Source organism: Myotis myotis, unplaced genomic scaffold (genome assembly GCF_014108235.1).
Source record: "Myotis myotis isolate mMyoMyo1 unplaced genomic scaffold, mMyoMyo1.p scaffold_m19_p_25, whole genome shotgun sequence".
NCBI lineage: Eukaryota > Metazoa > Chordata > Mammalia > Chiroptera > Vespertilionidae > Myotis > Myotis myotis.
The window spans coordinates 4,575,439-4,601,147 of record NW_023416330.1 but is presented as its reverse complement, the minus strand read 5'-3'; the positions used below and the strand labels follow the sequence as shown (position 1 = coordinate 4,601,147).

Below are 25,709 nucleotides of genomic sequence, written 5' to 3'. Positions count from 1 at the left end.
CACTGAGGAACATCAACCAGGGCCACTCAGTCTCTCTTAAGACTACTCAGCTCTACCCTTGTAGTGTAAATAATGCATAAACAAGTGCCTGTGGTTATGCTCAATAAAACTTTACTTACAAAAATAGGTGGCAAACAGAGTTAATCCTCAGGCTGTAATTTGGCAACTGCTGTCCAATACCCCTGTTTACTGCTTCAATACTCTGAAGTATTTCTGCCTCATGTCTGTGACTTTTCGTTACACAAGCTCATGTATAAATCTCTAAGGGCGATGCCAGTGGGAGCCCTGAGGAGACACTCTGGGCCTTCCACTCTCAAATCCCCGCCTCCCCACCCCCTACACCCCCACCCCATCCCCATCCCATCCCCACCCCACCCCCACCCCTCAAGGCCTTGCCCAGTCCATCAGCACAGCCTCTGAGGCTGTATTATGCGTGGGTAAAGGTGGGGCTCTGGGCCAGGTGGCTTTAAGACCAGTTCTTCTCCTGTGGGTCTGCTAAGCAATAAAACCTGCCTCACAGATTTCAAAGTCACAATGGAGATGCAAGGCTGCTTGCCATGTTGGACTCATGAACAGAATCTGTCACACTTTAATTCTACAGACCATAACCTGCTTTCCTACCCTTCAGAAATCCTTACATCTCTATATTTACATATGTATTTTGGACAAACAGGAGTCACATGCTAACCTGACAAGCTTAGGGAAGGCCTGTGTAACTCAGAGACCTACAATAACCGCAAAGGATGAACTGAAATTAAAATTTTTTTAACTAAAAAGCAGTTTATGGTGGATAGTCACTCTGTGGAGACCACACATCTCCTCATTGCTATTGAGTTAACTGTTGACTGTTAACTATCCTGCACCCACCTAAGTAAAAGAAGTATGTGTTTATCATTTTACTTTTTATTCAATCCCAGAGGTTTCCCTGCTTTGCTTTCTCCCACCTCCCTACTCTATCACCAATGGATTTCATGTAACCCACTTACCTCTCCTCTTTTTATTATAATGTATAAGGTGCAAAACTGCCATTCTCCAGATCATTATCTCAAACTGTTGCTGGGCAGAGAGTGAACCAACACTAATATAGCTGCAAGGAAGGGAGGGAGGGAGGGAGGGAGGGAGGGAGGGAGGGAGGGAGGGAGAGAGAGAGAGAGAGAGAGAGAAGTGGGGAGAGGAAGGAAGCTAAATTAGGGGGGAATCTTGTTCCATGTTTCACATAGTTCTATAAATCCCACCGGTCAAGGTTGCAGATATCTAAAGATAATCTCAGTAGGCAAAAAAATTCTTAAGTATATGAGAGTAATTTTCACTTTACACAGAATGTCATAAAAAGCAGTTTTGCCACTTGGGATATAAAGCAAATGTAATTCAATTTCGTCTTATTGGGACCTTGTTTCCTTGTCACAGATCAGCTCTCATGTAATTCCACATGTATCAGCACAGAGAAAGACCTTTCATGGCACACCTTTCTTAAGCAAAGAGAGACCACATCCTTGTTGTTTTAAAGTATTTGTTATTATTTTTTCTATTTAATCAGCCTTCACTGAATTAAGGGCACTGGGGTGAGGATGGTGAGGAAAGGAAGAGGGGCTGGACAGTGGTCTAAGGAGAGACAAGTATGAGGGACAGGGCAGTAAGGGGCCCTGGGAGAGTGCACAGTGGTCTCCACAGGCCCTGAGCTACTCTGGAGGGACAACGGGGGTCCAGGCGGGGTCTCTGGCCACTCACTGAACCATGGCAGACGTGGTCTTCTCCTTGGAGGGAGAGGTCGGCACTGAATTCTCCCCCTGCCTCTCGGTTTCTTCCTCACCCTAAAACAGACAGGGGGGAGTCAACTCTTGGGGAGAAAAGGATGGGGCAGAGGCAGCTTGAAATCAGGAAAAGTAGAGGAAGGGAAAGGTAACAGAGGAAGGGGTGCTGGACAAAGATCTAGGACACAAGGGAAGGGAAAGTGGGAGAATGAGAGTAAATGAGGGTACGGAGAGGTGAAGGGCCCCGTGATGGGTCACAGTGATGGGTCACGTTCCCCAGATAGCCAATGGCAAAGCTTATCCCCATGAGAGCTTGAGGGAGGTGGAGCATGACCTCTGAGAAGCAGTGTTCCCAGCCCCATGTTCCTCTCTGTTCCCAGGGCCTCACCAATGGGGACCACTCTGCCCCAGTGCCTCCCTAACAGCTCACCATGGGCTGGGAGCTCTGGCCACACAAGCTTCGAAGGCCCAGGCCCAGGGAAGCCAGGGATACAATGACCTGTAGGGTACAGACAGCCAGGAGCAGAATACGGATTCCTAGGAACAAGTTCTGGAGATAAAGGAAGAAAAAAGATTAGAATCAGGAGTCCACTTCTCTGTTTCTGTTGAGTACCACCTAATCATCTCTTTCCCCCAAAGGAATCAGACTCTGCTCAACTAACTACTTCTTCCCACAAGAGCAGATTCCACCCCATTTGCTTGTCTGCCATGTGACCTTACCACCCACTATGAAGAAGTAAAGTCTATTTCTCTACCCCCTAGAACAGTGGTTCTCAACCTTCTTAATGCCGTGACCCTTTAATACAGTTCCTCATGTTGTGGTGACCCCCAATTTCATTGTTACAAATTGAACATAATTAAAGCATAGTGATTAATAACAAAAACAATATGTAATTATATATGTGTTTTCCGATGGTCTTAGGTGACCCTTGTGAAGGGTCGTTCGACCCCCAAAGGGGTCTCGACCCACAGGTTGAGAACCGATGCCCTAGAATGTGAAAGGACCTGTGATTGCTCTGACCAATAAAATACCGTAGAAATGACACTATGCCAATTATAGGGCAACCCTTAATTGGCCTGGCAACTTCCATTCCTACCTCTTGGAGTGCTCATTGTGAGATGCTCTGAGTTGGAACCTAGTTACCATACTATGAAGAAGCCCAAGCCACTGCAAGCTCTCTGCCTGACAGTCCCAGCTGAGCACCCAGCACATCCATGGGAGGGCACCAACATGGATGTCCAGCCCCATCCAGCCATTGGATGACTTCATCCCCCAACTGACATCTGACTGTGACTTCATGAGAAAACCCAAGTGAGGACTGCCCATCTGAGCCCACTCAACCCACAGACTGTGAGAAGTTGTAATTTAAGCCACTGCATTTGAGAGAGGTGTGTTATGCAGCAGCAGATAACTGGAACACCCACCTACCAGAAAAGACAGATGAGTGGCCCATGACATCCACTCCTAAATGTCTCCACTTTGCCTCTCATCTGCTTTGATTCAGGAAATATTCATGCCATGAGGATCTGAGAAATGACTTTAGCTTAAGCTAAAACCTGAACCAAAGACCTAGGATGAGGTCCAAGCTCAAAGAGGCTACATCTCTGCCCTCCAGTGCCCAGTTCCTTAGGAACAAATGGCTGTGATGGGTCCCTGTCAGATGGGACTCCCCGTTCTCACCTTCAGTAACTCCATAGGGATCTTACACCGATCCTCCCACCAATCTGAGTTTCGGTAGCTTCTCCGCCTCCATCTGTAATCAGTGGTTGTGGTGGGAGGGTCTGGGCGATCACACAGGGAGCTCAAGAGGTCGTCACTTTCCCAAGTTATGCTCTTCACACAGAGGACAACGGCAGCCACGGCTGTGCCAATGCCAGCCAGGGTGAGCAGGCCTGACACCCGGCTCTAGAAGAGAGAGATTCAGGATGCAGACTCTCTCTATTGATGGCAGAGCTGTGGGGTCCTGGCCTCAACACTGTCTCCTCCCTAGCTTCCTGGCCCAGGAAACCCTTCCCAGCCCTCCAGGAAAAATCTCAGGTCAGTGGGACCCAAAGGGGAGAGGAGAAGAAAACCAGAAGGGGGCAGGGGATAAGGTGGGGCAATGGGGGCCAGACTCACTGAAAGTATGCTTTGCTGCTTCTCATGGACAATGGTCCCAACTCCTGCTATAATAGCCTGAGGGAAAACACCAGAAAAGGCCTCCTAATTACTCTCCTGAAATGATCTCTGACACCATCCTTCCCCCAACAGTTCCCACAACAGCCAGTTTGCAACATGATCCAAAGGACAGGCAAAGACACCTAGCAGATGGATCAGACTCCATACACCTGTCCCACCCTGCCCAACATTGCCTTAACGAGAAAAATGGAGAGTGGGAGGTTTTTGTTCACCCCCTAAGAAGCTTCCTCTTGGCAAAGGGCATTCGGACTCGGCTTGTTGGTCTCTTCCCCAAAACCTTGACTCAGACCCAAAGGAATTTCTCTCCTGGCCCATAACCAGTTGCCTCCCACTGAGCTCACAATAGCTTCCTTACTCACCACAGACCCTGCCCAGAAGGCGCAGCCTGAGCCACACAGCTCAGTCCAGGGCCCAAAGTACAAAAACACTCCAAAGGCACAGCTCACAGCCCCCAGCAATATCTGGGTCACCTGCAAGACAGGGAAAAAGTCAGACCCCTTCCAATGAGCCCATGTACCCAAGAGCAGCCACCCAACTCCTACTAGGTGCCTTTTCTCTCCTTTTCCTGTCCTGACCTCTCTGTAGCTCTGATTCTGGAAGATTCTCTTCCCTTAACATCCATGAGGCAGCATGTCCTGGTTCTCCCCAAACCCTCTGACATGCCAGGCTTTTGTCCTTCATTTCTTTTTCCTAAACACCACACTCTGTCATCCCACCTGATGGTTCTCCCTTGGGAATTCCATAATCCTGTCTAGGGCTGCAAAGACCCCCCTGCAAGAAAGGAGTGTGGTTGGCTCACAGATTATAGGGGTCAGCTCCTTCAGGTCCCCTCATCTTTCGCTGCCAAAGGCACCATCACAGACCATGGTTAAGCAAGGCGGTGGTGCAGAGCTATTTCCACCTAGCAGGGAACTCTGTAGTGGGCAGTCTGTGCTCCCCAGCTGCCCCCTGGGCTGGCAGAGACCTGTCAGGCCTACACCATGGTCTGATGCCTCCCCCTGCCCAATCCTACTCCCTCTCTTTTTGTTTCATAGGTGGTTGGACCCCAATAAACCTATGCACACCTAACTCCGAGTTATGTCTGCTTCCTGGAGAGCCCAATTATCACAGCATCTAGGACATTACTGCCTGCATGCCCTGCCAGTATCTCGGAATTGTCATATCCGAATCCCACACCCCACTCACAATCCCAATGCCTGCCTCTCCTGACTTCCAGGGCTCTAACCTCCTGGTCACCCACATTCCAAGCCTCAGCATATTCTTAGACTCCTCTCCTCCCTTGTAACCCAAGCCTCTTCACTCCCAAGTCGTGGAGATCCCATCCACAAAGGATTTGGGCTCTGCTCTTTCCTCGTCATTGCTGCCATGACCACACAGATGCAGACCTTCCACACTCCTTGCCTGGACAGCTCCTGGCTGTGAGGCAGCCTAAAGCCCAGGTCCCTGCTCAGAATCCACCCACAGCCCTTCCGCTATCGAAGCTGATTCAAGATGGGCAACTCACTGTCACTTGGGCTCTCAGCCCTGTGGTCTACATTCTCAGTTGAACCATTCTCTTTACTCTGCCAGAACTTGCCTTGTGCACTCCGGCTTCTTTGCTCTGGCCATTCTCTTCACCTACGGTTCCTTTTCTTCCTCTATCTGTCTAAACCCACTTCTTCTCCATTCAAGGTCTAGGTCAGGTGCCAACTCCTGCAGAACATCTCCCTGCCTCCCAAGGACATCGCCTGCTCTACCTTTAATTCTAGGCATTTCTATAGTTGTCTGATCCTTTGGTGGGTGCTGAGCACTTGCAAGTTGTATAGCCCTGGGATTCTCTCCCAAATTGCCTATCACTTGGCTTTACCTGCAGGCCTCAGCCCATAGAGTTTCAATCACCCTAGCTGGTTTGGCTCAGTGGATAGAGCGTCAGCCTGCGGACCGAAAGGTCCCAGGTTCGATTCCGGTCAAGGGCATGTACCTTGATTGCGGGCACATCCCCAGTAGAAGGTGTGCAGGAGGCAGCTGATCGATGTTTCTCTCCCATTGATGTTTCTAACTCTCTATCCCTCTCCTTTCCTCTCTGTAAAAAATCAATAATATATACTGTTAAAAAAATTAAAAATAAAATGAACACCTTCAGGGATCTTCCCCCAGCCCCCACTCCCACCTCTGGCTGGGACTGCCCCACTGCATCAAAGAGGAATTCCTTCATTCCATCCAAGTCTCCATGGAGAAACTTCCAAACCTTCTTTACCCAAACAAGTTGGGATACAAATAGTAAAGCCTCATGGGAACTTGACCCACTTTCCTTTTTTGCATCCTATTGAAGAAGGAGAGTTACCATCCTTGTTCACCTGGCTTGCCCGCCTCTCCAGCCCACTCTTACCCCTCCTGCCAGTGGCCCATAGTTTATCCTGGTCGTGGGAGGGCTAGTGTCCCGAGAGCCAATGAAGAACTCCTTCAGGGAGCCCCCAACTTTTAGCAGTTGTGTCAAAAACGATTCCTGGTAGATGTGGATATTGATGTGGATGGGCTGGGACAGTATAGAGTCCACATCGACCCCATTCACAGTCACCATGCTTTGAGCCATCCTGCCTGTTGGGGAGAAGATGTACAGAAATCAGGTCTGGGAACTGGGTGAGATAACAAGGAATACACTTCATGAAGAAAAGTAGAGAAAACAGCCTCTTTATCAAGATCCCAAGGGTCTTCCCAGTGCTAGTATCAATGTCACAGTGACCTTGATCTGGGCTGCAAACCCAAATTGCCTCGGGAGCGCTGCACACATTTTCCTGGGCCTCTCCCCAGAATGGCCTAACACAGTTTGTCTGGGTCTTTGGTTGGACAAAGAAAGGAATCTGTATTATTTATTTCAGTGAGTTAGTATGTGCAGCTGAGCCTTGACCAACCAGGGTTTGAACTGCATGGGTCCACCTATACTCGGAATTTTTTTTTTTTTTCAGTTAACCCTGTAAATGTATTTTCTGTCCCTTATGATTCTCTTAATAACATTTCCTTTTCTTTAGCTTACTTTATTGTAAAAATAGAGCATATATAATACATGTAGTATACAAAATATGTGTTCATCGACTGCTTCTATTATTGGTAAGGTTTCTGGTCAATATTATGCTCTTAGTTAAACTTGGGGGAGTCAAAAATTATATGTGGATGTTCAATTGCACCAGAGATCAGTGCTCTTACCCCCCACTTTGTTTGAGAGTCAACTGTGTGTTTACGCATAATAGTTTCATATGGTTAAAAATTTCAAAAGACATGAAAGGGTACACCTTTAAGACCCTCTCTCCCTTCTTTCTCTCACAGCCACCTAGTTGCCTTCCAGATGGCATTTTCCTACAGTGACATTTTTTGCAAATAAAGGCATGTAAAAATATCCTTTCCCCACAAAGGGCAGGATACTGCACACACTATACTGCACAATGATTTGTTCCCAGAACTAATTCAAAATAATCCTGCATCAGTGTAAAAAATTTTTCTTCACTCATTTGTATAGCTGCATAGCATCCCATTGTCTGAATGCATCATAATTTTTTAAGCACTCCCCTATAAATAGCCATTTATTTTTTTTCTCACAAGTAACGTGGAATTAGCAGGTCAATGGGAACATGCATGCAATCCCCCTGCAGAAACAAAGTCAAGAGTGTTCACTGCCCCTGCCCATGGCCAGCAGAAGGTGTCAGCAAACCACTGAATCTTTTTCCACTGTATAGCAGGAAAATTACATTGCATTGTATATTTTAGTCATTTTTATAAAACACTCCCTTCTAAATGTATACATCAACTACTCTTGACAAATTTGTACATTTGTTAAACCACAATACAATAAAAATATAGAGCATTTCTATTTTGCAAAAGTTCCCTAATGTCCCCTCTCCAGTCAACCCCCAACCCCTGGCCCCAGGCAACCTCTGAGCTGCTTTCTGTGACTAATCTGTGGTTATCTTGTGATGAATGAGGTTTGTCATCTCTTCATATGTTTAAGAGCCATTTTCATTCTTCTGTTGTGAGTGCTCCATTCATACCCTGTTTCCCCCTCAGTTTACTTTTTTTTTGTCTGTATAGGAGTTTTATTGTGTGTTCAAAAAAATTACCATCTGTGACATGAGTTACAAATAATTCTTTACAATCTGTGATTTATTTTTGGAGCTTGTTTATATTTTCATGCAATCAAAGTTTTCCATCTTTTTGGGGGGATGCATCATACTTAAAAAGAACATCCCGTTTCAAGATGATAAAGGAATTCTTTTGTGTGTGTTTTCTAAGTGGTTTTAGGCTTTCAGTGATGTTGATCCATCAGGACTATTTCTTGTCAGTTGGAAGACATGGGTTGGGTTTCTTTTTTCAGATGGTTAACATCTGAAGGGTATATTCTGTCTGTGGAATCTTTCTTCCATTGATTTAAATGCTCCCCTGAGAGCTCACTTTCGGTTTCCACCAGAGGCTGCATTTCCCTGTTTTGCAAGCTGTTCTTCAGAATAAAGTTTCTCCTTTCCCCACACCCCAGGTTGAGGACAACTGCTTCTACTGGATTTGTTGCCATGTCCTTTTGTTGACAAAGTGATGGGCACTCAGTTGCCTCTAACCTGTTGTAATGAACATCTTTGTGCCTGTCCCAGTGTGAACCTGGACTCAAGTTTCTCTGGAATGGATTAATGAATCACATTCATTTCCATTTTCTCTATGTCCAGTCTGGATCAATTGCCCACCAATTCATGTAGCTTCTCATTAGCATCAAGAAGTCCTTTCTGGCCAAAACCGGTTTGGCTCAGTGGATAGAGCGTTGGCCTGCGGACTGAAGGGTCCCGGGTTCGATTCCGGTCAAGGGCATGTACCTGGGTTGCGGGCACATCCCCAGTAGGAGATGTGCAAGAGGCAGCTGATCGATGTTTCTCTCTCATCGATGTTTCTAACTCTCTATCTCTCTCCCTTCCTCTCTGTAAAAAATCAATAAAATATAGAAAAAAAAAAGAAGTCCTTTCTGCTATTTGGGAGACTTCTGTTCAAGACGGTGGCATATGTAAAGGCTGCACTCTCCTCCTACCACGTCCACACCAAAGTTACAACTAAACTACAGAGCAACCATCATTCAGAACCACCTGAAGTCTAGCTGAATGGAAGCCCTATAATAAGAATGTACAGGGGGAAAAAAACACAAGATGGCACATAGGTTAACGCCGGAGTTTGCTGCCTCGAAAACCACTTCAAAAATTCAACTAAAAGACAGAACGGACATCACCCAGAACCACAGAAAGGCTGGCTGAGTGGAAGTTCTACAACTAGGAGGAAAGAGAATAGCATACCGAGACTCAGAGGAGGCGCAGTGCTGAAGTCAAATACTCAGGTGTGGAGGTGCATGCGGAGCTGGCAGGCGGCTGAGGGCATGGCTGTCTGTTTCAATTGGGAGGGAGTCTCAGACTCTGAGCTCCAGATCCAGGCGAGTTGCCGGGAGCCGGTCCATCCTTGCTGCTTGACACAGTCGCTGCAGGAAAGAAACATCTGCACAGCATATGTTTCAAGGGACCTGGCGTATATAGCATACTGTTCTTAATATGTTTGCTCCCCTTAGCGCTGTGTGTTTTAACCAAGGTCACCTCTTCGAGAAAGGTTGTTTCCCCAGGTAGGAATTTTTCCCTGAAGTCAGGGAGGGGATGAAACTCCTTAACTAAGTGCCAGGCGGGTAGTTAATCACTACAAACAATCATGCTTAAGCTACATAATCTTTACTCCCTGGAATGCCGATAAGAAACGCCCTAACCTTTGTAATAGAAATTGACAGGATTAAAATCAACTGGGATAAATACGGATGTAACAAGACAATAAACAGCAGAACTTCGCTGGAGATCCAGACCAGAACTTGGCTGGAGATCCTGGCTAGAGATCCTGGCTAGGCTGCTGATCAACTGAACACTGTCTCCGTGTCCTTCCTTCTTCCCCGACTCCATCCACACCTTTGGGAACCCCTGGACCTGCTGGGGTTGGACCCCGGCAGCGAGTCTCTAGGGACCCAGACTCAAACGGGAGAAGCAGGATTGTCTGGCTTCGGTCGGAACTCAAAGGCAGCTTTCTCTCCGAGGTTGGCAGCGGTTGCTGGGACTCTGAGAGGCAGAGCCTCTGGGGATGGGACTGACAGCAGCCATAACTGCTCGCTCCGCCCGCCCTGTTGCTCCCCTGGGACCCACCCCACCCAACCCCTGCTCAGAGGCATTGCTGGATAGCCTCAGGCAAACACTAGATTAGCACCGCTCTAGAGATCCAGCACAGAAGTTCTCCCACTGCAGACACAGCTGATACTCATAGCCAGTTGGCCTGGAGGTCAAATCCCCGCCAGTATTACCTACAACAATCAAGGCTTAACTACAACAAGACTGTGCACAAAGACCACAAGGGGGTGCACCAAGAAAGCATAAAAAATGCGGAGACAAAGAAACATGACAGAAATGGAGGATATAGAGCTCAAAACCACACTTTTAAGGTCTTTCAATAAGTTTCTAGAAACTGCCGATAAACTTAATGAGATCTACAAGAAATCTAATGAGACCCTCGATGTTGTGATAAAGAACCAACTAGAAATTAAGCATACACTGACTGAAATAAAGAATATTATACAGACTCCCAACAGCAGACCAGAGGAGCGCAAGAATCAAGTCAAAGATTTGAAATGCGAAGAAGCAAGAAACACCCAACCGGAAAAGCAAAATGAAAAAAGAATCCGAAAATACGAAGATAGTGTAAGGAGCCTCTGGGACAGCTTCAAGCGTACCAACATCCGAATTACAAGGGTGCCAGAAGATGATAGAGAGCAAGATATTGAAAACCTATTTGAAGAAATAATGACAGAAAACTTCCCCTACCTGGTGAAAGAAATAGATTACAGGTCCAGGAAGCCCAGAGAACCCCAAACAAAAGGAATCCAAAGAGGAACACACCAAGACACATCATAATTAAAATGCCAAGAGCAAAAGACAAAGAGAGAATCTTAAAAGCAGCAAGAGAAAGAAACTCAGTTACTTACAAGGGAATACCCATACAACTGTCAGCTGATTTCTCAACAGAAATTTTGCAGGCCAGAAGGGAGTGGCAAGAAATATTCAAAGTGATGAATAGCAAGAACCTACAACCATGATTACTTTATCCAGCAAAGCTATCATTCAGAATTGAAGGTCAGATAAAGAGCTTCACAGATAAGGAAAAGCTAAAGGAGTTCATCACCACCAAACCAGTATTATATGAAACTAGAGGCCTGGTGCACAAAACTTTGTGCACTCGGGGGGAAGGGGGGGTCCTCAGCCTGGCCTGTGCCCTCTCGCAGTCTGGGACCCCTCGGGCAATAACACCCTGCTGGCTTAGGCCTGCTCCCGGGTGGCAGAGGGCAGGCCCAATCCCTAGGTGCAGCCCCTTGTCATGCTCAGGGTAGGGTCGATTGGGGGTTTGGGACACCGCCCCCTGTCACACTCAAGGCAGGGTCGATGGGGAAGTTGCAGCGCCACCCCCTGTCACTCACAGAGCAGGGCCCATCATGGGGGTTGGGGCTCCGTACCCTGTCACGCACAGAGCAGGGTCGATCAGGGGTTTGGGGAGCTCCCCCCTGTCACGCACAGAGCAGGGCCCATCAGGGGGTTGAGGAGCTCCCCCCTGTCACTCAGGGAGTAGGACCAATAGGGGAGTTGGGACACCGCCCCCTGCACACACAGCGCAGGGCGGATCAGGGGGTTGGGGTGCCACCACTCTCACACTCAGGGCAGGGCCGATGGGGAGGTTATGGCTCTACCCCATCACACACAGAGCAAGGCCCATGGGGGGGGGGGGGGTTGGGGCGCCGCACCCTGTCACACACAGAGCCGCAGGGTGATCAGGGGGTTGGGGAGCTCCCCCATATCAGGCACAGAGCAGGGCTGATCAGGAGGTTGGGGCGCCTTCCCCTGTCACGAACAGAACTGGGCGGATAGGGAGGTTGTGGACCCGCCCCCTGTCACACACAGAGCTGCAGGGCAATCAGGGGGTTTGGGCGCTTCCTCCTGTCATGCTGATCCCAGTGCCGGGAGGCTTCTCGGCTCCGCTGATCCCAGTGCTGGGAGGCATATTACCCTTTTACTATATAGGATAGAGGCCTGGTGCATTGGTGGGGCTGGCTAGTTTGCCCTGAAGGGTGTCCTGGATCAGGGTGGCTGTCCCCACTGGGGTGCCTGACCAGCTTGGGTGAGGGGATGATGGCTGTTGGCAGCTGGTCACACACCCTTCAGGGTGGAGGTCCCCACTGGGGTGCCTGGCCAGTCTGTGTGAGGGGCTGAGGGCTGAAGCTCCCAACTGCTCCTTTTATTCTTTTTTTTATTCTGGGCCAGCTTTAGCTCTGGCTCCAGCTCTGAGGCCTCTGCTGCTAAAAGCAGGTATCTGATTTGTTTGGGTTCTATAATTGAAACAATGTATAACTCTAGCTCTGAGATCCCGGCTCGCTGAAAGCAGGTTTCTGGGGTTTTGTCTAGCTTCTATATTTGTTACAATGTTTCAAACTGCAGGCTCAGAGGCCGGCAAGGCAGGCAGGGAATGTTGGTTTCCTCCGTCACTGAAGCAAGCAAGCCTCATGTTAGTTTCAAGCTGCCTGGCTGCCGGCCGCCATCTTGGCTGGCAGTTAATTTGCATATCACCCTGATTAGCCAATGGGAAGGGTAGCGGTCGTACGTTAATTACCATGTTTCTCTTTTATTAGATAGGATGCTGAAAGGTATCCTTTAAGAAGAGGAAGAAGAAGAAAAAGGTAAAGATACAAATTATGAACAACAAATATGCATCTATCAACAAGTGAATCTAAGAATCAAGTGAATAAATAATCTGATGTACAGAATGAGCTGGTGATTATAATAGAATCAGGGACATAGAAAGGGAATGGACTGACTATTCTAGGGGGGGAAAGGGGTATGGGAGATGCGGGAAGAGACTGGACAAAAATCGTGCACCTATGGATGAGGACAGTGGGTGGGGAGTGAGGGCAGAGGGTGGGGCGGGAACTGGGAGGAAGGGAGTTATGGGGGGAAAAAAGAGGAACAAATGTAATAATCTGAACAATAAAGATTTAATAAATAAATAAGAAAAGAATGTACAGAAGAAGCCACATTGAGACTAGTAGGAGGGGCAGAGACACAGATGGGCTGGTCCCATACCCTCCTGTTTAAAATCCAGAGGGATATCTCAGCTGTGGAGGTTCCCCCTGAGGAATGAGGGGTCCCAGCCCCACATCAGGGCCCCAATCTCAGGGTTCCAGTGCTGGGAAGAGAAGTTCCCATAACTTCTGGCTGTAAAAACCAGCAGGGATTGAGACTAAGGAAGATGGAGGCTGCTGAAGCCCCAGGCAGTTCTTTTTTTTTTAATATATATTTTATTGATTTTTTTACAGAGAGGAGGGGAACGGGATAGAGAGTCAGAAACATAGATGAGAGAGAAACATCCATCAGCTGCCTCCTGCACACTCCCCACTGGGGATGTGCCCACAACCAAGGTACATGCCCTTGACCGGAATCGAACCTGGGACCCTTCAGTCTGCAGACTGACGCTCTATCCACTGAGCCAAACCTGTTTGGGCCAGGCAGTTCTTCTTAAAGGACCCATGCACAGACTTACTCTGACTCACTCTGAGCTCCAGTGCTGGGGCAGCAGCTCAAAAAGTGAGGGAAATACAGGGAGGAAGTGAATTATCTGGCTTCAGGACAAGGGCTAAAGAGGCAGCTTTCTCCCAGACAGAAGTGCTGAGGCCATTGTTCCTTTACTGAGACCCCCACCCACAGAGCCAGCAAGTAGGCACCATATCTGAGTCTCCATCAACCTGGTTCATGCTGTTCGCCACATCCTGGTGATTCCCTGAGACCCCACCCAACTTGAATGACCAAGCATGCCCTGTATCTCTTACTAAGCAAACCCAAGCCTGGCACTAGTGGCAGCCAGCCTTGGTTCATAGCTTAGCCTCTCCCAGGCACCTCCAATCTCAGCAAAAACAGAAACTACCTGTAGGTCACTTTGTAGCTCATACAAGGTGGCCCTGGGCAAGGCACAGGCAGCCACTGACCTTACCTGAACCAGAGCCCCTCCCAAGAGGCCCCAGAACCAACAAACCTGGTGGCCAGCTCAGACCACACTAGAGCATCACACAACCACCTCCACAAATGACACACCAAGAGGGAAGACTTTGCAGGCACCAGAGCCTCACTAACGTAAATCCTGCTGCATGATGTCAGCCCCTGCACAACAGCAACTCAGCTATAGTCACAGCCAGTGCTCACAGTCCATCAGAGTGAGAGTCAATCCCTCCCATTGACATGCCAACAGCAATAAAGGCAATAAAGGCCTTTATTGCCAACAGCAATAAAGGCTCAACTACAATAGGAGGGCACACCCAGCCCACACAAGGTAATACTACTGGAGCACCTGGATCAAGAGACCAGGTAGACTGCCCAACTAGACCCTACAGGACACCTATTACATAAGGCCACTCTACCAACACTGAGAGACATAGCAGCTCTACCTAATACATAGAAACAAACACAGGGAGGCAGTCAAGATGAGGACACAAAGAAACATGTTCCAAATGAAAGAACAGAACAAAACTTAAGAAAAATAACTAAACAAAATGGAGACAAGCAAGTTACCAGATACAAAGTTCAAAATACTGCTTACAGTGATGTTCAATGAACTTAGTGAGAACTTTAACAAAGGGTTATGAAACATAAAAAAGGAGATAGAAAACATAGAAAAGAATGAGTAAGAAATGAAAGATATAATAATTGTAATGAAGAATATGTTTGCCCTAACCGGTTTGGCTCAGTGGATAGAGCATCAGCCTGTGGACTCAAGGGTCCCAGGTTCGATTCCAGTCAAGGGCATGTACCTTGGTTGTGGGCACATACCCAGTAGAGAGTGTGCAGGAGGCAGCTGATCAATGCTTCTCTCTCATCGATGTTTCTAACCCTCTACCCCTCTCCCTTACTCTCTAAAAATAAAAATAAAATTTTTAAAAAAGAATATGTTACAGGGAATCAACACTATATAAGATGAAGCAGAGGATCAAATCAGTGATCTGGAAGACAAGGTATTAGGAAACACCCAATCAAAACAGCAAAAAGAAAAAGGAATTTTTAAAAATGAGGATAGTTTAAAGGACCTGTGAACAACATCAAGTATAACAACATTCATATCATAGGGAAAAGAGAGAGCAAGGGATTGAGAACATATTTGAAGAAATAATGACAAAAAAATTCCCTAGCTTAGCCCTATCTGGTTTGGCTCAGTGGATAAAGCGTCGGCTTATGGACTGGAGGGTCCCAGGTTCGATTCTGGTTGGGGACACATGCCTGGGTTCAGGGCTTGATCCCCAATGGGGGACATGCAGGAGGCAGCCAATCGATAATTCTCTTTCATCATTGATGTTTGATCTCTCTCTACCTCTCTCTTCCTTTCTGAAATCAATAAAAATATTAAAAAAAAAAAAACTTCCCTAACTTGGTGAAGGAAATAGACATACAAGCCCAGGAAGCACAGAGAGTCCCAAATGAGAGAAACCCAAAGAGGCCCACACCAAGACACATCATTAAAATGCCAAAGGTTGAAGACAAAGAGTGAATCTTAAAAGCAGCAAGAGAAAAGCAGTTAATTACACACAAGGGAGTTCCCATAAGACTGTCGATTTCTCAACAGAAACTTTGCAGGCCAGAAGGGATTGGCACAAAATATTAAGTGATGAAAAGAAAGGAACTGCAACCAAGATTACTCTTCCAGTAAAGCTATCATTTAGAACTGAAGGAGAGATAAAGAGCTTTCCAGGCAAGAAAAAGCTTCAGGAGTTAATCACCACCAAACCAGTATTACAAGAAATCTTAAAGGAACTGAAGAAGAAGCAAAAAGATTTAAAAATATGAATAATAAAATGGCAATAACTACATGCCTATTAGTAATTACTTTAAATGTAAATAGATTAAATGTTCTAATTAAAAAAATAGGATGGTTGAATTGATAAGAAAACAAGACCATACATATGCTGCCTACAAGGTACTCACTTCAGATTGAAAGACACACACAAACTAAAAGTAAAGGGATGAAAAAAGATATTTCATGCAAATGGCAATTTTAAAAAGCTGGAGTAGTAATACCTACAAAGTCTATAACAAAGGCTATCACAAGAGACAAAGAAAGATTCAACAATTCCACTCCTGGATATTTACCCAAAGAAACCCAAAACACTAATTTGAAAAGACATTTGCATTCCTATGTTCATTGTGGCATTATTTACAATAGCCAAGATATGAAAGCAATCTAAGTGTCCATGGATAGACAAATGGATACAGAAGAGATGGTACATATACACAATGGAATATTACTCAGCAATCCTATGTAATAATCCTATATAATAAAAGGGTAATATGCTAATTAGATAGGTCAGAAGTCGTTCCAGACCTCCTTCCATCCTTCTGGACCAAGCCAGGGCTGCAGCCACCCACCTGCCCACCCAAGGCTGTGAAGGAAGGAGGGAAAGATGGACCCCAGTCCAGACAGCCACCTGCCCACCCAAGGCTGCGGGGGAGGGAGGGACGGCCCCAGGCCCAGGCAGCCACCTGTGATTAGGGGAGATCAGGAAGGCAGGAAGAGTGGTTAGGGGCAATCAGGAAGGCAGGCAGGTGAGCTGTTAGAAGCCAGGGGTCCTGGATTTTGAGAGGGTGCAGGCCAGGTTGAGGGGACCACCTCCTCCCCCATGCACAAATTTCATGTACCCGGCCTCTAGTAAAAAAATAATGAAATTTTGTCATCTACAACAACATGGAGCAACCTAGAGGGTACTGTGCTAAGTAAAATAAGTCAGACAGAGAAAAACAAATGCTATATTATATCATGTATATGTAGAATCTAAAAAAACAAAATCAATAAACAAACAAAACAGAAACAAACTCATAGATACAGAGAACATTTTGATGGTTGCTAGATGGGAAAGGGGCAGGGGAAATGAGTGAAAAACTGGAAGGGATTAAGATATGCAAATTGCCAGCTATAAAAACAGTTACAGGGATGTAAAATACATCATAGTGAATAGAGTCAATAATATTGTAATAGCCTGGTAGGGGTGGCTCAGTGGTTAAGGGTCTGCCCATGAACCAGGAGGTCACGGTTTGATTCCCGGTTAGGGCACATGCCCAGGTTTCAGGCTCAATTCCCCCCAGGGCATGCAGGAGGCAGACAATTGATGTTTCTTTCTCATTGATGTTTCTATAATCAATTTAAAAATGTTTAAGGTGAAATTTAAAAATAATAATCCCATTATAATAACTACATATGGTGTCAGATGGATACTAGACCTATTGGGGTGACCATTTCATAAATTATATAAATGTCTAATCACTATATTGTAAACCTAATATAATATATGTCAACTGTAGTTGAAAAATAAAAATTATTTTTAAAAAATAAAAATGCTCCCTGAACAAAAATGAAATTGCCATAGGAATTCAGGTTTATTCTAATCTTGATATTCTACCCATTGGTGTGTCTGATGAGTCATGCACCATAGCCAAAATTTTAATTATGACTATTGAGTTTAATATTTAGTTGAGCTATTTCAACAACAACCCCCCCATATTATTTTTTTCCACAGCCATTTTTGCCAGATTACTTTATGTCTAATCATATGCACGTTAGAATCAACTTGCCTAGTTCCAGAAGAAATCCTCTGTGGGTGATTCTAGCAGACATCCTACCTAAGTCTCACTGTTTCTATCATGACGTTATTCAACAGCAGCAATCACAGCAATCCTAAAGTCTTCCCATTTGTATTTATGTGCTTTTGAAAGCAGGTCCACTCTAGCCTACCTGGCCTCCTTTAAAGTATAAAGTACAGGTGGTTGACAATTCTTCAGACACACAAGGAGCTTCCAACTTTTTCAAAGACACACGCAAGGAAGTCCAGCCCGGATTCCAACAACTTCCCTGCAGGCCTGGATGTCAGCATCATGTCTCAGCCTTGAATATGCCTCAGCTCCAGCTCCCTCTGAACCCCCTGTCTCTAGGCTATGGGCTCTTCCCTGCTGCCAGCTCCCCCTGGAGCTAGGGAGAGGGGACCAGGATCCCCTGGAGCTGGGGAGATGGGGCCAGGATCCCCTGGAGCGGAAGAGAGAGGACCAGGCCACATCCTGGGCCCTCCACTTTGGGCTCCACTCTGGAGGAATCTTTCACCGCCCAACCACCTGAGCCTCAGCCACCCCACCCAGAATAAAAGCTTGAGACACTGGCACATACCAGGCACAGCCCCCCTCCCTCCCAGCCAATCCTATGGGAACCAAGAATGGGGAGAGAATGGCATCCTGTGAAACAAAATGGGGCTTTAGAGATTGGTCTGGGGGACTCAGAGGGAGACAGAGATCCTGCAGTGAAAAGCCACCTGGGCTGTAAGGGCCCTGCTCACCTGCTGTCCCCTAGGAGTCGGCACCCCACAGAGCAGGGCTGGGAGAGGCTGGCCTGGTCTTGAAGACCTGCTTTCGTGGGAGGGATAAGAGCTGACAGAAGGGGGAGAGGAGGTAGGGTCTGACCTTCAGCATCACAACTTCCCAGAAAACAGCTGGGGCAAGGGCCCTTCTTGGGGGGGCTTCTGACTTGAGGAGATAATCAGGCAGCTAGAGATGGCAGAGCACACACAGACACACACATACAGAAACACACTCGCACACTGGTACCTACTCAGACTGTACACACACTGGGGCGAACACACCCACAGAACAGGCAAAGCCATCTGGCTCCTGTTGATCCACTCAACCCTGGAAAACCCCAGAGGGGCCCCTTTGTCCCAGCTGGATGCTAGGAAACTGCTTGTTAAAGCCCAACCACCAGCTTCCTACTGCTCATCACCTTCCTCTCCCTCCGCCTCGCTCAGCTCCTCCAGGCCTCCCTGCTCCACTAGCCTCCGATTTCTGGGGAGCTTAGGTGAGGCAACCCCCAGCCCCGGCCCTTTCCCACAGACCTGCTCACAGGACCCCTCTCCAAGGGAACTCATCCTGCTGCCCCTCACAGCTTCTGCAGCCTCACCCCAGAGAATTTGCTGGGAGGGAGGGAGGGAGGGAGGGAGGGAGGGAGGGAGGGAGGGAGGGAAGGAGGAGAGGGAAGGAGGGAAGGAGGGAGAGAACAACAATGACATAGAGAATGTGACTCCAGGAAGGTGGCAAGAGTGGATGCCACCTGTGTCCCTGTTTGATGCCAAGTCAGTCTGCCCTTTTAACTCCACCTTCGCCCACAATGCCGTCCTTCCCAGGGGTAGAGGAGCTTCACCAGGCCCCACACGGCTAGCTGAGTGGCCACTGGTGGAGAGGGAGGTCTTGAGGGGCTGAGGGGTGTCCCCAGGCCCAGCTGCAGCAGCAGAAGCTCAACAGGCAGCAAGGACTGGGGTTCTGTCCTGTAGCCTGAAGGCCTAGGAAATGGCTGAGAGAGGAACCTGAGTGGGGGCTGCGATGGCGCCAAGGGAGCAGAGAGGGGAGAGGTGAGGGAGGCAGGCACTACTTGGTCCAGACCAGCCATGAGCAAACTACGGCCCGTGGGCCGGATCCAGCCCCTTTGAAATGAATAAAACTAAAAAAAAAAAAAAAACCGTACCCTTTAATGTAATGATGTTTACTTTGAATTTATATTAGTTCACACAAACACTCCATCCATGCTTTTGTTCCGGCCCTCCGGTCCAGTTTAAGAACCCATTGTGGCCCTCAAGTCAAAAAGTTTGCCCACCCCTGGTCCAGACCCTGAGGCCGTAGGAGGAAGACAGGGGACAGAGCAGATCAGAGATGAAGGGGGAGGTTCCAGGGGCTGCCCTGCCACAACACCCCTCACCCCTGCAGAGGGGCCCAGGAAGGCTATTCCGGGACCAGGGGCCTCCACCAGTCCCGAACTCTAGTAGAATCTGTGAAAACCTGCCAACTTTTCCTCCAGGCAGATGTCCACGACCATTGGGACAGCAGAAGGGGGTGAGGTGGCCCCTGGGGCCCCCAAGCCCACCCACATCGACGTGCACATCCACCAGGAGCCTGTACTGAACCCGAGCTGCCTGCAGTGGCCTTCTGCCCTCAACACCATCCCCTGGACCCCAGGACACAAACGGCTGCTCGTGGCCTCCTGGGTGAGCAGGGCTGCTGAGGGGGTGGGAGGACCCAGGCCTCCATATCAGAAAAGGAGAGGCGCCCGCTCTCGCCACGCTCACTCTCAATCTGAATAGGACATCGAGTCTGTTGTATCTAATGCCTAGAAACTCATTCCCCTGTGCTCTGTTTCTGGCTTTCTTCATCACTAACTGGCCTTCCTGGTGAAAACTGTAGGTAGGGTACACTGTGGGCTAGAGAGCTGACCACTGAAAGTCCCAGCCTGTGGAACACTGATCCCAGCCTCTCTCCTGGGCCGGACACACATGGCCGGAACCCCTCCCTCTGCCTCCTGTCCCTCCCCCACCTCTCTTCCTCTACCTTCCTCTCTTTCTCTTGTATGGGGTTCTCACAGTGAACACCTGGAACAGCAGGTCCTTAAAGCTTCTCTGAGATTTGAAGGCCAGGTTCTCAAGCTCTTCATCTTTCAGGTGGTGCAGGTCATGCTGGGGCTGATGAGTGGGGTCCTGGGAGGACTTGGCTGCATCACATTCCATGAAAATTACCCGTATTCCATGGCCAGATGGGTCGCTGGCATCTGGACAGGGGTTGTGGTGAGTGGGGCCAGAGGATGGTGGGCGGGTCGGTGGACCTGTGAGAAGGGACTTCCCAACACCATCAATATGGCCACCATCAATGTGGTACTGCAGAATGTTGGCAACCCAAAAGACCCTAAGTTCTCGAGGCCGATCCCTGTTTCTACAGACGAGAAAAGAAACAGTCCAGCCGGTATGGCTCAGTGTTTGAGTGTCGACCTATGAATCAGGAGGTCATGGTTTGATTCCTAATCCAGACACATTCCCAGGTTGCAGGCTTGATCCCCAGTGTGGGACTTGCAGGAGGCAACCAACCAATGACTCTCTCATCATTGATGTTTCTATCTCTCTCCTTCTCCCTTCCTCTCTGAAATCAATAATTTAAAAAAAAAAAATTTTTTTTAAGAGCCAAGGAAAGTAGTGGCATAAGTCAGCTGTCCTGGATCCCTGCCCAGGGCATCCCCCACCAAGCTGGCCGCCTCTCCCCACTTTCAACAGCAAATATAAACTGAGAAAGGAGCCGGAGCGGGGGCTGTGATGATCTGGGCCCAGCTGATCTCGTCACTTGCATAGAGATGGGGAGGCATCCTGTGCTGCATGGTGTAGGCCCACAAAGAAGGGGCACCTCCTAGTCCTTTCACACTGCCCTCTGCAGGTTCTGTACCACAGGGACCATGTGGGTGTCATTGAAGGACAACAGCTAATGTCAACAGATGGGAGTGGGTGCGATCTGCCGTGGCAGCTTGGTGGGCAGGTCATGGTGGGATTGAAGCCCTTTGGCAAACTCACACACACTCACAGAATAACAGCAAAATGTATTTATTGAAAGAGGGGCCAAAGTCATCATCTCTCCAACGGATGGACCAGACTTCCTGTTCTGTGAACTCAGGAGCAGAGCAATGTGGGGAAGGCGCCAACCTGAGGAGGGCAGGCTCATCCTGAGCTGAGAGCTTCTCCAACAGCCCAGGCCTTCCACCTGAACTTGCAGAAAGCACCTGGTGTGGCTTACAAAGGGAAAGGCTTTGGAGACAGAAGAGAGGTTCCCACCTGGCTTGACCACTAGTACCTTTAATGTCACTGACACAGAGGGTCCCACAGCCTGAGGCGCCATCCAGCCCTCCACACCCTCGCTGCTACTCTCCCGCACAAACTCAACTCAAAACTCCCAGCCCACATATGTTCTGGGGCAGGGCCAGCTCTCCCTGTGAGAGTTACAGAGGGACAGAGACACAGGCAGCTAGAAGGGCTTATGTGTCCCATCTTTCCGCAGGCTATGCTGGCTGGAGTCGTATGCTTCATTTACGAGAAATGGGGTGGCACCTGCTGGGTGAGTTTGGGGAAGGGCAGAAGCTGGAGGCCACCCCAAATCTCCCTCCTGCCCCTTTGATTCCCCCCTCCCCCTCATTGGTCCCCAAGGGAGACTGAATCACGAGGTCTCCCTGTCTCCTCTTCATCCCAGGCCCTGCTGAGGACCCTGCTCACTCTGGCAGCTTTCGCCACAGCCATTGCAGCCATCTACACTGGGGCTTATTATTTCCAGGAATTAAGCCATGAGTTCCATCAGGCATTGTGTACTAGCCCCGCCTCCTGGGAGCCTACCCGCGCCCCCTGGGAGCCTACCCGCCCCACCAGCTCTCCTGAAGAAGCCAACAGGCAGCACCTGTGCCTGTCCTACCTGCACCAGGTCAAGGTAGGTGGGCAAGGGAGAGGAGCAGCACAGACAATGTTTCTATAGCAGTGATGGCGAACCTTTTGAGCTCGGCGTGTCAGCATTTTGAAAAACCCTAACTTAACTCTGGTGCCATGTCACATATAAAATTTTTTTTTATATTTGCAACCATAGTAAAACAAAGACTTATATTTTTGATATTTATTTTATATATTTAAATGCCATTTAACAAAGAAAAATCAACCAAAAAAATGAGTTTGCGTCTCATAGGTTCGCCATCACTGTTCTATAGCAACAAGAAGACTGTCCATCCAAAAGTGTCACCTCTTCTGCACCAAGCTTGACTACTGTCACCACAGATGATGGTGTTGAACAAACAGAAACAGTTCCTGCGGTTGTGGCTATCACAGCCTAGTGGGAACACAAACACTGAAACAACAATAAGTGAATCAATATTGCCAGTGTGTGCGGTGGTGCAAAGGCATGAATGCACCTTTTCCCTGGGTCTGGTCATGTTCGGGGCAGCTGGGAAACCAAATCATAGTCCAAGCCTGTCCCTGTTCAGATGAGGATGCTGAGGCTCAAGGAGAGGGACCTCTGGGTGCTCTTGTACACTAGACCTGTTGACCCCGCCGCACACAGCGCTCCTTCCTCAGTCCCCTCCAGCCCCCTACAGACTTGGGATGACAGGATGGAGGGTGACTGTGTGTCGGTGATGAGGCTGAGGACAGATCACAGATGGTCACTCTGGTGCCTGCAGCTTTGCTCCTCTGTTCTCAGGCCCTGTCCATGGGCCTTAGGGCCATGCTCTTGAGTATCTGGGTTCTGCTGCTTCTGACTTCTCTGACCCCCATGTTTCTGTACTGCTGGAGAAGAAGACTCCAACCCAAGGAGGTGAGTCCCTAGCATATGTGTCTGTGTGTTCAGGGCAGGAGGCTATGCAGCTAGGAGATACAATGGAGAGAAAAGGCCCCGTGACAGTGAGTCCCAAGGACATCGTGCCTGTCTTTCTACCCCAGTGGTGGCCCAGCCCAGATAGACACTGTCCCTGACCACGTAGCCCCCATGCCAAAGACCCCAGGAAGCCAGGGAAGTCTATATCCATGGTGGGACATTTGGTACCATGAGGATGAGGATGGATCTGGTTGGCTCCAGAACTAAGCTGCCTTTGAGGAGAGAATTTGTGCTTCCTCTCCCCCTCTGGGTTGGCTCTCCTCCTCCTCCTCCTCCTCCTCCTCATCCTCATCCTCCTCATCTTTCTCTTCCTCTCTTAGGAAAAAGACCAGAAGCCACTGCTGGGAGCAAGTAAAATCTAGCTCTGCCTCTCCTGAGTACTCATGCCTGGAGCTCCTTCTGCACCCATGTCCCTGCATCTGACTCCTGGAATAAGAGCCAGACCAAGGAAATGAGACCCTCCAGTGGCCCCAGTTGTCCTGCCCCACAGCCACGGCCACAGCCACAGTCCTGCTCCACCACCCCTCACAGTGCCTCTCACCCATTTCTTTTACACCTCCACCATCCTGCCCCACTTCATGTCCCCTCTTGAGCAGTGATGATAATAAACTCTTACATTGTTGCTCCCAGCTTCTCGCTTAGTTATTCCAGTGAATTTCTCTTGGTTGGGGAGGCAGTGGAGAATGAGCCAAGAGTGAATCCATTCCCAGCGTCTAGAGTTACTGGCCCACTGTATTTTTATAAATGTCATCCATGTACTATTTACAAAAAAAATGTCTAAAACAAGGATACAGAAAGATTGAGAGTAAGAGGATGGAAAACATTTATAACAAATAAATTGGTACAGCTCTGTCAAAATCAGACATTAAGGCAAACAGCATTCCTAGAGATAAAGTGATCAGTCTTGCAGGCATTCTCTCCTTCCTTCTTCCAATTCATTCCTTCCCTCCTGGAACCAGGACCCCATCCCTCCAGCTGGAGGAGCCAGCTTATGGCCAGGAGAATAAGTCAGAGCCATGGTGCAGGAGGAAGACCCAAGGAGCCTGGCCTTCTATAGCACAACAGAACATGCCCACGTTTGGCTTACCTTTGAATATCTTTATATGGGATAAAGTAATTCCTTGCTGATTTTTTAAAAAGAAAAAATTTTTCTTTTTAAACCATTTATAATGGCAAAAAACAATAGGGATAAAGTTAGCTAGAACTAAATGTAGACAGTCAAGTCATTAATAAAACCATAAGACATTGTTGGAAAATATTTGGAAATAAATGGAAATATATGCACCTGTCTATGGAAGGGAAGACTCAGTTTTGTAAAGACGTCATCACCTTCCAAATTTATACCTAAATTCAATGTGATTCCAATCAAAATCTCAGCAGAGTTTTCTTAGTAACTTATTAGTCAATTCTCACATTGATATAGAATCAAAAGACCAAGAACAGCAACCTTTAGTTTGTTCTCTGTATCCATGAATCTGTTTTTGTTAGTTTGTTTGTTTTGTTCTTTAGATTTCACATATAAGTGAAATTATATGGTATTTGTCTTTCTCTGTCTGACTTATTTCACTTAGCATAATACCCTCTGGATCCATCCATGTTGTGCAAATGATAAGACTTCATTCCTTTTATAGCTGAGTACTATTCCATTGTATATAGTGCTACCTCTTCTTTATCCAGTCATCCATTGTTGGGCATTTGGGTTGCTTAAAAAAACTTGGTTATCCTATATAATAAAGAGGTAATATGCAAATTGGCCATCATGCCCTCACACAAGATGGTCACCCCCATGTGGTCACAAGATGGCCGCCCCCATGTGGTTATAAGATGGCCACCACAAGATGGCTGGCAGGGGAGGGAAGTTGTGGGCAAACAGGCCAGCAGGGGAGGGCAGTTAGGGGCGACCAGGTCAGCAGAGGAGGGCAGTTAAGGGTGACCAGGTCTGCAGGGGAGGGCAGTTGGGGGCAACTGGGCCTGCAGGAGAGGGAGGGCAGTTGGGGGTGACCAGGCCTGCAGGGGAGGGCAATTGGGGGCAACTGGGCCAGCAGGGGAGAGCATTTGTGGGTGACCGGGCCAGCAGGGGAGGGCAGTTGGGGTCAATCGGGCTGGCAGGGGAGTGGTTAGGGGGTGATCAGGCTGGCAGGCACAAGCAGGTAGGGGGAATCAGGCAGGCAGGCAGGCAGGCGAGTGGTTGGGAGCAAGCAGTCCAGGATTGTGAGAAGGGTGCAGACTGGGCTGAGGGACAGCCCCCACCCCCAGTGCACAAATTTCGTGCACCTGGCCTCTAGTTGTAAATAATGCTGTAATGAACATAGAGGTACATATATAATTTCAAATTAGTGTTTTGGATTTATTCAGATATATTCCCAGGAGTGGAATTACTGGGCCAAATGGCAGTTCTATTTTTAATTTTTTGAGGACCCTCCATACTGTTTTCCATAGTGGCTGTACCAATTTGCAATCCCACCAACAGTGCAC

At 48.1% G+C, this 25,709-nt stretch overlaps 2 protein-coding genes across 6 annotated transcripts; one reads left to right on the top strand and one right to left on the bottom strand.

Annotated features, from left to right (window-relative positions):
- Window positions 1-1,493: 1,493 nt before the first annotated feature.
- Window positions 1,494-18,998, bottom strand: TMEM176B (transmembrane protein 176B). Of its 5 annotated transcripts, none has more exons than XM_036356228.1 (7): window positions 18,914-18,998; window positions 6,299-6,507; window positions 4,290-4,400; window positions 3,871-3,927; window positions 3,433-3,657; window positions 2,182-2,301; window positions 1,494-1,811 (listed from the first exon to the last, which is right to left on the bottom strand). In XM_036356228.1, exons 2-7 carry the CDS (start codon window positions 6,500-6,502, stop codon window positions 1,725-1,727), a joined length of 804 nt encoding a protein of 267 aa, XP_036212121.1. In that variant the 5' UTR covers window positions 6,503-6,507; window positions 18,914-18,998; the 3' UTR covers window positions 1,494-1,724. The 5 variants fall into 5 exon arrangements, with proteins under 5 accessions (XP_036212121.1, XP_036212120.1, XP_036212119.1 ...); XM_036356227.1 differs by lacking the exon at window positions 18,914-18,998 and adding an exon at window positions 18,362-18,482; XM_036356226.1 differs by lacking the exon at window positions 18,914-18,998 and adding an exon at window positions 9,231-9,423.
- Window positions 18,741-23,864, top strand: TMEM176A (transmembrane protein 176A). The gene is made up of 7 exons (XM_036356231.1): window positions 18,741-18,876; window positions 19,870-20,056; window positions 20,507-20,629; window positions 21,882-21,938; window positions 22,071-22,301; window positions 23,061-23,174; window positions 23,555-23,864. Exons 2-7 carry the CDS (start codon window positions 19,874-19,876, stop codon window positions 23,594-23,596), a joined length of 750 nt encoding a protein of 249 aa, XP_036212124.1. The 5' UTR covers window positions 18,741-18,876; window positions 19,870-19,873; the 3' UTR covers window positions 23,597-23,864.
- Window positions 23,865-25,709: the final 1,845 nt, after the last annotated feature.

Coding starts and splice junctions, on each gene's coding strand:
- TMEM176B (XM_036356228.1), bottom strand. CDS start 6,502: ATGGCTCAAAGCATGGTGACTGTGAATGGGGTCGATGTGGACTCTATA. Junction 3,928..4,289: donor CCTTCTGGGCAGGGTCTGTG/GTGAGTAAGGAA, acceptor GTTTTCCCTCAG/GCTATTATAGCAGGAGTTGG. Junction 3,658..3,870: donor AGCAGCAAAGCATACTTTCA/GTGAGTCTGGCC, acceptor TCTCTCTTCTAG/AGCCGGGTGTCAGGCCTGCT.
- TMEM176A (XM_036356231.1), top strand. CDS start 19,874: ATGTCCACGACCATTGGGACAGCAGAAGGGGGTGAGGTGGCCCCTGGG. Junction 20,057..20,506: donor GGCTGCTCGTGGCCTCCTGG/GTGAGCAGGGCT, acceptor TTCATCTTTCAG/GTGGTGCAGGTCATGCTGGG. Junction 23,175..23,554: donor GAAGACTCCAACCCAAGGAG/GTGAGTCCCTAG, acceptor TTCCTCTCTTAG/GAAAAAGACCAGAAGCCACT.